Source organism: Grampus griseus, assembly GCF_964374135.1.
Source record: "Grampus griseus genome assembly, chromosome: 21".
Taxonomy (NCBI): domain Eukaryota; kingdom Metazoa; phylum Chordata; class Mammalia; order Artiodactyla; family Delphinidae; genus Grampus; species Grampus griseus.
Genome location: NC_139015.1, coordinates 5,216,357 through 5,233,188, shown reverse-complemented (window position 1 = coordinate 5,233,188; position 16,832 = coordinate 5,216,357). Strand labels below are relative to the sequence as shown.

The 16,832-nt window shown below is 38.8% G+C and overlaps 1 protein-coding gene across 1 annotated transcript in view; it reads right to left on the bottom strand.

The window, feature by feature from the left end:
- Window positions 1–16,832, bottom strand: part of VEGFC (vascular endothelial growth factor C) — a gene marked incomplete at its 5' end in the record, with an annotated part of 79,654 nt that overhangs the window by 19,998 nt on the left and 42,824 nt on the right. Inside the window, 2 exons of the mRNA XM_082680469.1 lie at window positions 9,599–9,789; window positions 11,224–11,437. Of these exons, the coding sequence (XP_082536595.1) occupies window positions 9,599–9,789; window positions 11,224–11,437 (405 nt within the window). The remainder of the gene's footprint in view (window positions 1–9,598; window positions 9,790–11,223; window positions 11,438–16,832) is intronic.

Sequence of the window (16,832 nt, the reverse complement as noted above, 5' to 3'; positions counted from 1 at the left end):
TAAAAACTGTTTTGCGTCTAATAAGTATCCTTTATCAGAATAGTAAACAGTCCATATGCTTATCTCATGTCACTATCATAAAGCATATTAGAATTCTGATAACCAACTAATGACTACAGAGCAGAGATATGACAAACCAACATGTTCAAGGAAAAAAGGATTGTTTCAGAGTCCTAGATTATTCCAGGGGTTTAAAAAAATGGCACTGATATAAATATCTTTGTGATGTAAGAGCAAATCTATTGGTCACACAACCTTGAAATGTTTGGTTAAGTCCTATTTTATGTAAATTGAATACACAGACATAAAATACATAGATGTAAAACTGACTTTCATTCCAAATTAAACTTCAACCTCAAAGTAGTTTTACATTTATCTGAGATATCTTATGAATTTATTATGTTTAAAAGAAAAATAAATACATTCATTAGTAAAGGATCGTTTCTGCTATTCTGACGAAGGCATTATGAGAATATAAGTATAAAACAGGGTAGGACATTATACATGATGGTGGATTAGAGTCTTAACATTTCGTTTAAAACCTCATTCTGAATGCCTCATTAGTGGAGAACTTCAGCTTTTCCTCTTCCTTCCACAAAAACAATGTTTTAAGTTGAATATACAAATAAATTAGTGATTAAGTAAAACTAAGAGGATTTAAATGCCAAAGATTCTTAAAATCTAAATTATGATCAGTAATAATGGTGAAAGTGAAATCCTGACCATTACCTGCTTGATAAGATCAGTTCATAGTAATTTAATTGTAGCTAAACCACGTGTTGTTTGCTACCTTTACAGACATTTGTGTAGTGCTAAAAAAGACAACACACCCCAGAGCCTTGTGGTTCCACCCTTTGCTGTAATTTCATGCCAACAGTTGAAGATCACTGCAGATATTTAGGGAATAGAATTAGGTGCCCATTCTGTCCATGCCTACAGGGAGATTCACTGAAATGAATTTTGAAGAATGAAATATAGAAATATCTCAATTATAAATGCACATTTTCTTCACTTGAAATGTATTTCTTATATATTCGCGTACTACTTCAGCTACTTTCTTAGACTAAGTGCCTTAGGAGGAATGGGCACAAGACAGGGCACCTTTATTGGCAACCCCACTTGTAAGTTATGTGAACTTGGAAAGGTCATTTAACTTCTCGAAGCTGTATCTTTCTTTAACAACCAGTAAATTCAGGGTAACATTTGACCCATTAATTCATGGGACTGTTTTAAAAATTGTGTAAGCTAACGTATACGATTGTGATATGTATTTTGATTGCTGTGTAGATGTGAGTTATTATTATTTGCATATATTCTCAGGATTCTAGATGTGTTCCAGAATACTTCCTACTCTACGTAGATAATCTCAACGTATGGCCTCAATGTATCCCAGTATTACCATTTTGACCAGTTTCTTCTCTAAAAAGACATTTGTTTATGCAGTTTGGATGAAAGCCTTTTATTAGGTAAAATGTCACACTGGCAGAAATCTTTTGCACAATGTATAACTATTTTAAGAGAGAGAATTCTGTACTACCTATATATACTAGTTTTTCTACTTCTTATGACATCTCTCGACCCTACATTAAGAACCAGCATTATAGAAGAAATATAAAGTGGTTTAGAATTGCTTATTTCATTTTCATATTTATAAATTACTTAATTAAACTCTGTCATAGTGGAAATGATAGAAAGATGTACAGGTCAGCTCAGAAAAACCTAAGAATTTATGTTTAACTGGCAATTAGATATATGTACTTAGAGCTTAGGAGAGCCCCTTAAAGGCCAGCGGTATTAAAGTTGGAATTAAATTCTTGGGCATTGATGAGAATACTTGGTGAGCTCATTCTGAATGAAAACAGAACACGCCTAATAATAGAAACCTGGGCAACAGGAACGTATAAGGGGTGAAAAAAGGCACGTGAACCAGTGAATATGTTTGGGAAGAAGTCTGACCCTCCATGGAGAACCAGGAGGGGAACTGTTAAGCCAAGGGACGCAAAAGAAAGAGAGGAGGGCTTCCCTGGTGGCGCAGTGGTTGAGAGTCCGCCTGCCGATGCAGGGCACGCGGGTTCGTGCCCCGGTCTGGGAGGATCCCACATGCCGCGGAGCGGCTGGGCCCGTGAGCCATGGCCGCTGAGCCTGCGCATCCGGAGCCTGTGCTCCGCAACGGGAGAGGCCACAACAGTGAGAGGCCCGCGAACCGCAAAAACAAACAAACAAAAAACAAAGAGAGGAGAGCTTCAAGAAGGTGGGTGTGGTCACAGGGTCAAAGGTCTTCAAGCGCGCTAAGGACTGAGTGGAGATAACTGGGTACCAGAGTGAGTCTGAGGGCTGGAGCAGGTGGGAATGAAGAAACAAGAAGGGTGGCCTCATGCGATTGGAAAGAAAGGGATGAGACGGGTCAGGCCACGAGGGCACTTCGGCTTACAGAACGCGTGTAATAATAACCACTGCAAGATCTGGCATCGTCTCAAGTGACTCAAGGCAGAACAGGGCCTGATAGCGAGGGATAAGGCACTATGAGATAACAGCTATTGTAGAAGAGTGAGTGATGCTTTCCCACCCCCAGACCTCAGCGGCATCCTTCCTTTCAATGACTGCTGCCATTCCAGGTTCCACCCTGGCATGGTTTCCAAAGGGGAAAGAGACCACAGTGAGTGTTATCAGTGATCGTGGACAGATTTCGGCCATTCCTGGGTGGACAGTGTCCCCATTCAGGACCTGCCCCAAAGCACCAGGTGTGTATTCAGGAAGTAGGCCTTCGAAGAATGTTCTAGTGAGATGGAGATCAGTCAAATGCATATTAAGAGGCATCTTCCTGGTAAAATAGGCCTGGCGCTATACTTTCAAAGGGTGGAAGGGATTTGTGTTGGTGAATACACTGACTAAAAGGATAAAGGGACAGGTAAAGAGGCACTGAAAAAACAAATCACTGTTCAGAGAACTGTTTTTTTCCTGTAAGTTGAAGATTTTTCATAGGCATTAAAACTGTGGTGCAGTTTGAGAGAAAAATTATTTCTAATTAAGGAAAATAAATATTTAATTATTGATGTCATAGAAATGTCTCTTGTTTGAGTCCAAGTAGGCAATTTGACAGCTCAATTCAGTTAATTTGGTCAAAAGGAAGAAACAGGCTGAAGATTAAAGTAAAAACCCTTTTCTTCTCTTTGAAACACACCTTCCACCTCCAAATTTTGACCTGAGATTTTCAGGCAGTTTCCTTAACTTTCTAATTGACTGTGTCAGTGTGGAAAAAATTTAAGGGTCCAGAGAAAGATGCTTTTGACCAATATTAAAGGGAAAAAGATTTTTGATAATTGAGTTTTATTCATCTGCTGACTTCAGAAGAATTAGAAACATCTACTGAGATGTGCTGTATGTGTGGACAGTAAGACGTAATTGTGCCAATGCCAGCTGCTGTCACACATTAAAGGAGCCGCTCTCATTTCCCACCTCCTTTCTGCACTAGCTTTAAATGTGAGTATTGATTGACTTTTTTTTTCATTTAAAATGATTAAATACAGTTTCTACTCCTTTTTAATAAGTATAATAAATTCCACTTTCTTTTTTACAGACCAATTTGTGAATTTTACATTGCTATATTTAATCCCTATGTTACTAAGAATGTCTATAGCCCTTTTTCCTAATTAGATAGTATGCTCAGAAAATGTAAACTTTTTTTGAGCTGAAAAATATTAATAATTAGAATCACATTATAAACTCACATGCTTCCCTAAATAAATAAACTTTTCAAATAACTGGCAACTTCCCTTTTCTACTAGAGATATAAGAATAACCAAGATCTTAGTCTTAAAAAGAGACAGACATTAATTAGAGTCCTGCATCTGTGCTACTTCTGTGATTTGGAAAAATTACCTAACTTCTCTTAGCTGCTGTTTCATGATTTATGAAATAGGGATAATAATGGTGGTGATTTCATGGCAGTGTTGGTTGGATGATTCTTCTTCCTCTTCTTTAAAACTGAGTTGAGTCTTTGTTAGAGGAATTACAATTTTTTAACTTATTTAAAATCTTTCTTTGTTCAGTTTTCAATAACTATTTATTGAGAACGTATAGGTCATCAGTCATCTCAAGCCAACAGTCATCTCAAGATAACAGTCATCAATCAATGACTCTTGTCCCTAGTTTTAGTTAAGCAAAACTAACAATGAGAGCGAATTAGGGAAAAAAAAAATCTCTGTGTATGTATGATGATACTAGGTTAGAATTTTAAACACAGCAAATAGTTTACCACAAATGCTCTTGGTAAGCAAGAACCTGCAGTTTAACTCCCTTATGAAATCTGTGCTTGTCATTTATATAAAGACTGAAACCAACACAGTGACTATAATTTTCTCTCAAAAGAGTTAAGGTCTATCCAAACACATCAGTCTTTGAAACAATAAATAGATTCTTTATATTTTAATGCAGTAAAAATCCTTATACTCTTGTCAGATTGTTTTGTTCTTTAATGTGTGCACAATTGTACTCTCTATTTTAAATTTAAACTCACAGAGTGCAAAATTTATGTACTATGTTCAGCTTTAGCTAATAATTCTATGTATATACATGCACCTAGTAAATACTAATGGATGTATTTAGTATCGTCATCCATCATTAATGGATGATAAATATAACTTGATATTTTGAACATCATGGTTTTCCTAAAATAGTTTTATACCATAAAGTGAATTGTTGTTGAACAACAGATGGTATTAGCTTGTATATAATTAAGCATCTAAATAATAATAAAATTCACTATGGAAACTGATGCTATACTATTAGCATATGCCTATTAAAAGAGTTGCTGGTTTTGGAGAAGATCAAAAGAATTTACATAAAGATGGCATTTAAACAAAGATGGAAATTGAAAAAAGTTTTTGATTGTGTATTCAGTAAAAACTGTAATAAACAAGAGGAAATGACAAACATTTCCAACAGACAGGTCCCCATTTGCTATCTACTGGAATTCTTTAATAAGAATATTTAAGTCCATTCCCACCAACAAGAATGGACTTCAAATAAAGCCACATTTTGAAACAATAGGTCGTTTACACCAGCATAGCAACAGTTGTAAAACAACAATTCCTATTTCTACTTCTCTTGCAGGCTGTGCAAGAAGAAGGTGTAGAGCTTCCTTTCGGAGAAGATCCTGGATTACGGTTTAGTACCAAATTCAAGAGAATGTTTGAGTGGATAAAAATATGACACAAAAAGTGCCTTCCTTTACAACTTTTTGTCTCAAAATATGACCAGTTTCTCTCCAGAGAATAATATTTCACTACCATGTGTAATTTAAATATTCCAACCCTGAGTCCGTTAATTAAGTGTAGACACATCTGTAGCCCCTGGACAGCACGGCTAATAACTGCAAAGTCAGACAGAAAAACTGCACAACATTTAAAGAAAGAATCCCTAAACATGTGAAAAGATGAAAATTGAGGGTTTATTTTAACCTTTTAACTGAGTATATTAACCACATGGCCAGCTATCAAGGGTCTATGGAACTTAAATTGGGTCTGGGAAGACAGCAGGTCCTAACAGATTTACATCTGGTATTGAATTCATTTTACATGTTTTTATAAATAAAATGTACATACAGTGCTACAATTAAAATAAAAACCCCAATTCAGGAGTTTTAGAAATACTGAATAAAACTTGTGGACATGATCAGTACATTAAGTTGGAAAAAAATGGTATGTTTAACAGATGCATTAACTTCTGATAACTGGTATTGGTATAGAGTTCTTTTCCCACATCTGGATAAAACCTGATTTCCAACAACCATGCTTGCCAAATATTACTTAGCTAAAGATTCAGAACAAATCGCATTCCACTTGTTAAATACATATGAATGTAATAAAGTAATCCTTCAGACTGCTGGTGTTCTGTTTAATTAATGGAAGAACTATCCCTGTCGGCAGTGCAAAATAATACTTCTAAGTTTCATTCCAGAGTTGTACATTTTACTTAGGTTTAAGTGAATTTTGCAGTAAAAGACAATTTTAGGAAACACTTGAACTCCAATATGATCTGGCATGCTTTTGCTAGTCTATATGCTCATATGATTTCTTTATAAGATAACACAAACATAGAACAGCTATTTCTAAGACAGCAACACAGAATTTTAAATTATGGGGTTCATGTACGTCAGAATGAGGAAAGGAGGTTTAGGGCCCAGACTGAGCTGCTCCTTCAGTTGATACTAATGAACACATACAGTTTCTCCAGTTCTAACTCCAAGATGTCCAAGGAAAGCCCATAGATTTAGCAGTTATCTTTTCATTCCTATCTTCAGTGACACTATTCAACAACAATACCAACATTTAAATAACTTTTTGTCCATATGTTTGGCTCAAAAACAGATGACTTTCTTCTGCTTCTACTTTGGCCATCAAATAATTTACGTTCTGCAAAATCCACTTTCTACTTTTTGGTGATGTGTCTTAAACGTACAATTTCTCATGAGAAAATACACTTAAAGCATATGTTTAGGAAAGAGGTCAAGAAGACATCCGATCTGGGTAACTTTTCAAAGTCACTTAGGTATTAGTTGGGAAGGACTTCGGAGTGGTTGTTACGGATTAGCTCACTCTGGAATGCTCAGTGCATGTGGTTTTACTTTTCAGCTCACGGCTGGCTTCCTCACACACGCTGATAACCTGTCCTTCATGGAACCCCATAAAATTTTTCTATGAAGTTCCTACTAAAAACTTGGGTTTTACATTACTTAAGGTACATTGTTATGTGATTCTAGCCGGTGACTTGTTGCCAAAAGATGTGTCTGGAATTTCTGGAACAAAACACTTTTTTCTTTCCCCTTCAGAAAATATCGGTAAGAAACTTCCTTTTATGTTTGAAAGCCATCTTCACATGCTCCCATTTGTACTATATGGAAAATATAAAAAAACAGATAAACTCAGGAAAGAGTGTTACCTGAGTGCAAGCTTTTACAAGCTGCAAAAATCAGTAAAAAGGTCAAAGGCAAATGAAAACAGTGCCATCAGGAATTCGTGTCTTGTTCTCCTTGGTTTGTAAACCTCCTTGATAAACACTACTTAGTAGGTGTTTCACCACATTTGCTTAATTGAATTTAAATTCAAATGATCCCTTTTACCTTAAAAAATAAATCTGAGTGGATTCTTTGGGTGGGAGAAGGGCATGATATTACAAAATCAAAGGGAGAAATGGGCGGGATATCAATGACTGAATATTGGCTTTCCCTGGGTATTAGCTTCCGATCTCTCTCCTGAGACAAGAATTCTCTCAGCAGTAGCAACCACGTAACGGCTTCAAACCACATTCATCAATATGAGGTTTCCTCCCAAATCTATAGCTGGAGGTCCAATCACTGCTGGAGAATTCTAGAATTATATGCCCAGTCTTCCTCTGGTATCTCCACCTAAATACCACTCAGATGCTTCAAAACCAGCCTATTCGAAACTCTGCCTTTGACTCCAAATCTGTTCCCTTTCATTTAAGTATTTAATTAGCGCCCAGTGTTCACTACGTGCCACCTACCGCGCTATTATGCCCCACGGTAATAACCAAACACAGCCTTTGCTTTCACGGGGTTTAGAGCCTGGGGAATAAAATAATCTGACAGACAGATAAGGTAATGATGCTATATTGTATGGGTAATAAAGGGTGCTATCGGAGCACAGGACAGGATGCTGTGAAGGCGACGTTTATGTCTGGGCCTAAGGATGTGTAGAAATCAGCTCGATAAGTGGGGACGTGGTGGTGATGTGTAAGGAGGTGTTTCAAACCCAGGATGCAGTACTGGAATGACTTGGAGGTAAGAGATTTTGACATAATTTAAAGAGTAAAGGAATTGGGGTATTTGTGGAAAGCAGTTTTTGCGGGAAAGAGCAGAGACGATTGAAGCTGCAGATTTAAGTAGCAGCCAGATCATGGAGGGCCCAGGAAACCAGTTAAAGGATTTCACCTAAAGAAGACACCTGAAGAGGAGCGTCATTCAAAACATTTCACAACTCAGAAGGTTGGTATCAACCGATCAGAAGAGATGCTAGCCTGAGCGGTCCAATCAGAGAAGGCCAGCTTATCAATACCCTCGCGGTACGCTGGCTCCGTCGCAACGGGCAGTGTTACAGGAGAGTTTTGAGCAGCATCTGATTTCTCATTTAGAAAAGAAAAAACTCACTGCTTATAATGTGGCAAAGGGATTGGAGGGAAGTAGGGAGGAGGTATGACCTCAGTTAGTGGGCTGGTCCATGCGTCATGCCCCAGGTGATGGACGCATGCAGCCCAGATCAGAGTGGAGTCAGCAGAACGAAGACACAGACGGGTTCTAGAGACGTTTGGAAGGTAGAGTTAACAGGAATTATTGACTGGGCTTCTGGTGAAAGCAAGAATAATCAGACTGACCAACTAAAAGAACGGCATCATTTACTAAGAGAACGCTGGAAAAAGAAAAAGATTCATTGACTTTTTTGTTTATTTGTGAGGGTGGGTGGAGGTGGGAGACAGGCTGTAACTCCAGCGTGACACAGGCTGACTCTGACCTGTCTGGGGAAAGCTGAGTCACGAGGCTGAGTTGGTTGTGCGGAAACCACGAGAGAGGTCTGAGCTGGAGATAAAGATTTGGGAGTAATCACCAGGAAGGGCAGAAAGAGAAGGTGAGGAAAGAGGGTGTGTAGAGTCAGAGGCGGGTGTCCGGAGCGGAACTCGGAAGACTAAGTACTTCCTTCCCAACTGACTTCAAACTTTTAACTCCAAAATTCTGCACATCTTTAAAAACTTGAAATGCTAAAATAAAAACTACTCCGTTGTTACACATTTTAAAGCCACTGCTATGCAGATCAGAATTTATAAGAATTGTGATTATCGCAAGTATCAAGTCTATCGAAAAAATCCAAACAAAATGTGAAAACATAAACCAACAAGAAACCAGACAGACTTCAAAAATGGCATAGGCAAATCCCGATTTTTTTTTTCATATGAGCAGGTAATTTGGAGGAAGCAGGTAAAATGAATCATAGCAACAACATAAATGTATTATAAAAGTAATCCTAAATTCTGTGAAGCATGGAGGTGAAAGAAGATTAAATACAGCTCAAGTACCATAATAATAAACAGTATTGTCTAGGACACATGTCATACTGCTGAACTGAATTATTTTAAAATATACACAAAGGTATTCAAAAAAATTTATTTTAATTCCAAAATCCCTCATGTTTATTTTCTCTAACTTTGAAAATGATAGCGTTTTCTTTTCAAGAGACTCAGAAGGCCGCCATGCCTTTGATAGAGTTTGGCTTGAATATAAAAACAGCATCATGTTTTTAAATCTTAATATCTTTTTAAAATGAATATTACTTTCTGCAGAATACGCTACTGGCATAAGCATTTCTATTTGACCTTTAAAACGTGGCTTGGATGCCACTCTGCAAAGAGAGTTCACGAAGCATCAATTACTCTTTCGGTGATGGTCTACCATGGAAAGCACCAACTACTGGGACGTTAACTTCGTTCCCCAGAGACAAGACAAGCAAGTGTGAGCGGGACTAAGGCCCTCTGAAGGCCGCAGGGATGAAGGCGCCCGGGTGCAGGGCTCACGCAGAGCCCGGCCTACCGCCTTGCTGAGGTAGCTGGCGCTGGTGTTCGTGCACCGCTGGCCCTCGCTGTTGCAGCAGCCGCCGCATCTGTAGACGGACACGCACGGAGGCTTGAAGAAGGTGTTTGTCGCTGCTCCGAACTCCTTCCCCACATCCACGCACACTTCCCGCGGCACGCACTGGGTCTTCCTCCACTCAGTATCGATACCTGTCGGGTCACAGGGAAGGCCGTGAGTCGCACGGAAGCCGCCAAGGCGGAGACACCCACAGCAGCTGGAAGCCACTCACATTTGATTTCAGAGTGAAGAGTTAAGTACAATACATAACTTTAGAGGAATAGTTGATGGGATCCTACATCGCCCCGTGAATTGGAATAGGATATAATCTTTAACAGAGCAGCTAAAGGTATTCTCTAAAAGAAAAGACAGCTAACATCCAGACGCTTTCTCAAAATGAGAATAGAATATCGATTCTACGGCCCTTATGTTTGGTTTTCTTTACTTAAGAAAACGAACATTTAATATACAGATGTTTATAAAACCCACAGAGACTCGTGCTCATTTGCTATCATACGTAGCAATTTTGACGTCTCAGAGCAAACATAAACGTGTTTAATTTTTCTTTTTTAAACTGAGATGTAAATGAGAGGACGGCTTTGCTTTTGGGTTCAATTCAAAACTCATTTTCAGGCAGGCGATCTGGCAACCTCGGTAGTGTCCTGGTGATAGGTACTTGAAGTGAGAGGGTATTTTCCAGCAACTGGGACATGCATCCTGAACTTAAGCTTTTTCAAGAAAGTCAAAATCTAGTCCTTTCATGCTCTCTCTTGGAATTCTGTTCCCAATGAGTCAGTGCTTTACCTATAACACTGCTGACTCTTTAAAGACTGCATTAAAAATGATGTACTTCTTAAATGTTCTAGTTTCTTTTCCCCCTATTTTCCCTCAAGTAAAGTTTTGGGGAAAAAAAAGATATAAACTACTGCTATTCAACCATAAAACCATTTTGCTTGTTTGCTTTTGTTCTCAAAATAATTTGCAATCTCAAACCTTTACAGCAGTTAACATCCAACAACAGGAAGGAGTTAACGTTTTGAAAGTGTCCACCTATTTATGCTATGGCATTTTGAGCAACATCATAATTTTTTGTGGCTGTAGCTTTACCAAAGTCCTGCTCTCAAGCAAGTTCCCGAAGCAACACAGAAGCAAGTAGCAGTTGATAAGGTGATTTTGGATGATTTAGAAATTAAACGTTTCTATATCCAAAGCTAAAGAAAATTTATGCGCAATTATTTTTATGATGCAGAATGTTTAAGTGATTAAACTGGTATAGTGTGTAAAATTGATCTGTATGTTTTAAAATTTTTTCCGATGGGACATCACCTCAATTAAAAAAAAAATTACAGTGTGTTGATATGCACGCACCTCCCTGTCTTTATTTTTCAAGAAATCATCTTAACCACTCACAGTGAAATCATAAAATTCTGTAGTTTGAAAATAATTCTTTATTTTGTTGTTTTATTTACTTTCGGCCCTAAAGGTATTCAGTGGTTATCACAAATGCTGAAATTAAAGGACCAGAGTGACAGCTTTCCCTGGGTTGACATGTGAAGCTTACTATATATTTTCTTTCCCATACTTACTTTTTAAGATCTCTGCGTTGTAGTGTGCTGCGGCAAACTTTAGAGTCCCTTCTGTTCTCGCATTGGCGTTGGCCTGCTCTTTACTGTGTTGCCAGCCACCTTTCCTTAACTGACACTTGTACATTTTCCAGGATTCAGGGTAGAGCAGAGTCATGAGCTCGTCTACACTGGACGCCGACCGCAGCTGCTCCTCCAGCTCTCTGCCTGCATAAGCCTGTCAAAGTGGCGTGCAAGATCGGTTACCTGTCAGAGTAGGCATGTGGGACAGATGCACCAGAAAACCTTTAGCCTTGCTTTATATCTGTCTATCTACCTATACAAATAAATAAAAAAAATATATATATACATAATATATGCATTAGAAAACCTTTAGGCTTGTTATATATGTATAAATATATATGTATATATAGTTATATATGCTAAATTTCTATTAAAATATTAATTTTCCCCAAATTAACTATTCTTGGTAAAATTACATTCATCTTTTAATTTGAATCAATACAATTAAAATGAAATTAAATACCACAATTAAAATGTAAAATACATACTTAGTTTTTTTTTTGTTTGTTTTCTGTTTTTTTGCGGTACGCGGGCCTCTCACCGTTGTGGCCTCTCCCGTCGCGGAGCACAGGCTCCGGACGCGCAGGCTCAGCGGCCATGGCTCACGGGCCCAGCCGCTCTGCGGCATGTGGGATCTTCCCGGACCGGGGCACGAACCCATGTCCCCTGCATCGGCAGACGGACTCCCAACCACTGCGCCACCAGGGAAGCCCCCTACTTGTCTTTTGATGGACAAAGTATGCATTTGGGGGACTTCATAGCTAGAAACAGAATTGACAGTTCAGGAGGTATGTATTTATAAATACGGCCAAACCATTTTCCAAAGTGATTGCACCAACTGACAATTTATACTTCCGAGGGCTGTTCCCTGGCTCCATGCCCTTGCCCACAACTAGCAGTTTTTAAACTTTAGTCACTCTCCTAAGTATGGGATACTAACTCATTGTGGTTTTAATGAGTAATGCCTGGAGGACTGATGACATTGAACACTTTCATTTTATTTGGACACGGGGTTACCCTCTCTTAAGATGTGCCAATTAAAAGGTTTTGATCCATTTCTGTTGGCTGTTTTATTTGTTGTTGATTTATAAGAGTAAGATGTATTCTGGATACAGGTTCTTTGTCAAATATGTGTATTGCAAACATCTTCCACTACGAAACTTGTAATTTTACTCTCTCAATGGTGTTTTTTGATGAAGTAAAATTCTTAATATTAATGATGTTTGAACTTTTCTTTACGGTCAGTGCTTTTGGTGTATTTAAAAAAAATCTTTACCGCAAAGTCATGAAAATATTATCTTATGTTGTCTTCTAGAATCTTTATTATTTTACTTTTCAAACGTGGACCTACGGTTAACTTAGACTTGATGTTTTAGCATAGTGTGAGGTTGAGGTCCTGATTCTCTTTTTTCCCACATCTAATTTTAATGAAAAGCCCACACTTTTGCCATAGCACTGCACTAGTTCCTTTGCTGTGAATCATGTGACTATTTACATTGGGTCTGCTTTGGAACTTTCGTTCCACTGGTCCTTTTTCTTTTTTTAAAATTTATTTATTTATTATTTATTTATTTGTTTTTGGCTGCGTTGGGTCTTCGTTGCTGCGCGCGGGCTTTCTCTAGTTGCAGCGAGCGGGGGCTACTCTTCATTGCGGTGCGCGGGCTTCTCATTGCAGTGGCTTCTCTTTGTTGCAGAGCACGGGCTCTAGAGCGCAGGCTCAGTAGTTGTGGCGTACGGGCTTAGCTGCTGCACGGCATGTGGGATCTTCCCGGACCAGGGCTCCAACCCGTGTCCCCTGCATTGGTTTACATTAGGCACTCAAGGATAGCAATAGCTTAGTAATAGTAGTAGTGGTGGTAATAGCAGTAAACATGTGGGCAATAATTATATTAAGGGATATTCATTAAACTCCATAAAAGGTTCAGTTCTTAAAGCATACTTTAACATTAATTCCTATTCACTTAAATCCTGTGTTCCTTGTGAAATCTTGTTTTCTCCCACCACGTCTACACAGTACTTAAAATCACGTAATGCATACACAGAGATACGTTTCTAACAAAATATCTAACTGAATTCTGATTTTTCTAGGACAGATCATGTTTTGGAGAACCACACATACCTCATATAGAATAACACTAAGAACATGTGTTTGGGGCACAGATATACCTGCGTTTGAATCTCACCTTCACTTACTATGAGTGTGACCTTTGAGGCTCATTTTCCCCTGTGAAATGTGACGACTGCTGTAAAAATGAGCTACTTTGAAATAAAGTATGTAAACAGCCCAGTGCTTATTTATAGTAGGTTTTTCATAAGTGTAGAAAATGCTGATATTAATAATACCCTAAGCCTCTGGTTTCCCATTTATAAATGTAGATATTAAAATGTATTGTGGAAAGCTGCTGTGTATGTAAATAAGACAGTATTTGGAAAGGTAACGCTCATAGGAAGAAGGCTGGTACACTAAGCAGACACTTGTCCCTAATAAGATGTTTAAAATAAATACCAAAGGGAAAATTTTATGCTTTTACAACTTTTTACTGAATGACTACTCTGTGCCAAAGACTGTTCTAGGCATGCTAGTTATAACCAAGATTTCATTGAGTTTACCTGCTAGAAATGATACATAATTTTTTGAGGGCTGAGAATATTAATTATAAGATCCTCAAACTTGTTTTTTTCCAAAGAATTTGCTAATTTTAAGGCATACCTGTTTTGTATATTGCAATTACGTCCAGATTAAATTTTTTGTTCCTTATGTGCTTCTATGTCTAAAAGGTTCCAGATTATTTACCAAAGTGTCGGCGGGGGTGGGGGGAATTTGTTGCTATGAAACAATGTTGAGTAAAGCAAAGTTAACTTATTTAACCAGAAGTACTGTGTCTGAAAACACAAAAATTTCATTTTGCATTTTTACTAACCTTTGAGCTCTTAAATTTCTCTTTATAATTAAAACCCATTCAAGGATTTTTTTTCAAAATAGCAGAAGCATAAATTCTAAGCATGCTTTTACTTATAAATTCATTTACTCAACTACTTATTTTTCTTTGGTACTGATTTTGGACCACAGTTGCACTCTGGCTCTGAAAGGGGTGTGCGTATGTGTGAGTGTGTGTGTGAGTCTGTGTGACAGTGTGTGTGTGTGTGAGAGTGCATGTGTGTGTGTGTGGTGGGGTATGCTGAGCATACACACTCAGTAGGTAACCGAGCTAGAAGAATGATGAGGGTCTGCTGCGTTCAGCGCAGATGAATGATGAGAGTTCAGCGTTCCGGATCTGGACTGTTTTCTGGGGACAGGACCTCTCAGTTTTGGGGGAACCACAGCCATTCCCTTATCAAGCCAGGTACTCCTAGATCCCCAGCTGCTTACTTCAGAAACAACTCCGCTCAACCCTGATGAAGTTCTCAGTAGTCTTCCTTAGGGTGTTAGCCAGTGTCAGAATAAGTCTTCCTTTAACAGTGCTCACCACCAGTTCATTTATCCCATGCTGGTTTATTCCCATGCTAATTTCAAACCATCTCCACTTACTTCCATTCCCTCACTCCTGCATTCAGTGGACAAACCTACCTCACACTTCGTAAAGGAAACAGATGTTAAAGAGCAACTCAGATACAGAGCGAGTAAAATGTTTCTCCTCATCCTGTCCAAAGCTAGCAACCCGGGCTTCCCTGGTGGCGCAGTGGTTGGGAGTCCGCCTGCCGATGCAGGGGCGCGGGTTCGTGCCCCGGTCTGGGAAGATTCCACATGCCGCGGAGCGGCTGGGCCCGTGAGCCATGGCCACTGAGTCTGTGCATCCAGAGCCTGTGCTCCGCAACGGGAGAGGCCACAACGGTGAGAGGCCCTCATACCGCAAAAAAACCCAAACCAAACCAAACCAAACCAAAACAAAAAGCTAGCAACCCTACAGGTGCTTGGAACCATCCTGTTCTAGCAACACTACTCCTCTTGTTCAGTCTTTCTCTCGCTCTTTCTCTACTGTACTGTTCCTATTAGCATAGGAAACTGTGGTTCTCCCAGATTTTAAAAAATAAACACAAACAAAAGCATCAACAAGCAGAAGAAAACCCTGTGTAAGCCCACATCCCTACTGAGCTATTGCCATTGTTCTGTTCTCCTTCACAGCTTCCATTCTGGAATGTTCTGTCTGTATCTGTGCTTTTCCTACCTCCTAATCACTTGTCAAGGCTCCCACAATTAACCCACTGGAACTGGCTTCCCACAGCTTCTGTGCGAACCCTCTGTACCCCACCATACTTCACACCTCCATCCTGCGGATCACCTGCTCTTATTCCAAAACCATGAGTTCTGTTTCTCCCTGAGTCACACTTTTCTGCTATTCCTTCTCCTTTAGTGGCTGTTATTATCAGTAACCTCTGCTGACTTCTCTGATACATAATCCTGAATGTTTGCGTTCTCAGGGCTCAGAAATAGTTCCCTTACATCCTCCTTACACTTCTTTCTGAGTATCGTCATCCATTCCCAACCCTGAGAAAATGATTAGGTTTCTTAAGGTCTCATTCTTAACACATCTAAAACGGAATTGATGAATTTCCTCTCCAAATGCATTTCCTCCCGGGTTTTTCCCAGTTCATTAAAACTTACTAACCTATTGCTCATTCAAGAGTCTGGGAATTAACACTTATCTCTCTTTCCTTTACTCCTAAATATAATGTATCAGCCAGTACTAATAATCTTACCTCTAAAATATAGCAATTTTTCTCCATGTCCTTTGCTGACCTCCTAGTTTCCGCCACCAATATCTCTCGCCTGATTTACTGCATTACCTTCATAACTGATCTTCTCAGCTGCTCTGTTTACCCCCCCAATGGACTCTCCACCCACAAATCACAAGAATCCTTGAAAAACACTCATTGATGGAATGATCCCACTCATCCAGGTTTTGGTGGCTTAGACATCAGATAAAATCCAATCTAAGGCCCTGAGCATCTGACTCCCATCAATGCTCCAATCTCATCTCATATCATTCCCACCCTCAGTCATAGAACACTGGTATCTCCAAAATGCCAAGCTTTTTTCAAATTTAAAACCTCAGAAAAATCTGTTCCATTCCTAAAATTGTATGTCGAGGCACTATACACGAGTGGTGCTTTCTCTTCGTTGAGACTTCAACTGTAAGGTCACATAATTACTGCAGCTTTCCATCCACTGTAACTAGATATCCTAATTGACATAAACTATTTCAGCACCTTTTTGTTTCCTCCATATTATTTCAGACATTGCAAACACTAGCTTATTTACTCTTATTTACTCCCTTGCATGCCTATCTTATTGCCTACTGTCTACTACCTTTGTAGGCTGGCATATGGAATTTAGGCAAAGAATAAATGAAAGAGTAGGATAGGTTAAAATCAGTTTCCTGTCATTTTTCATGACATGGAAGAACTCTATAAATAATGCTTTCCTAAACCCAAAACGTTAGAAAAATATTTAAATGTAATTTAACTCAAATCTTATTAAAATGGCCCCAAAGTAATTACTGATAATGATGTATTTTTTTTCTTAAGATGACAAAGGAAAGATCATTTAG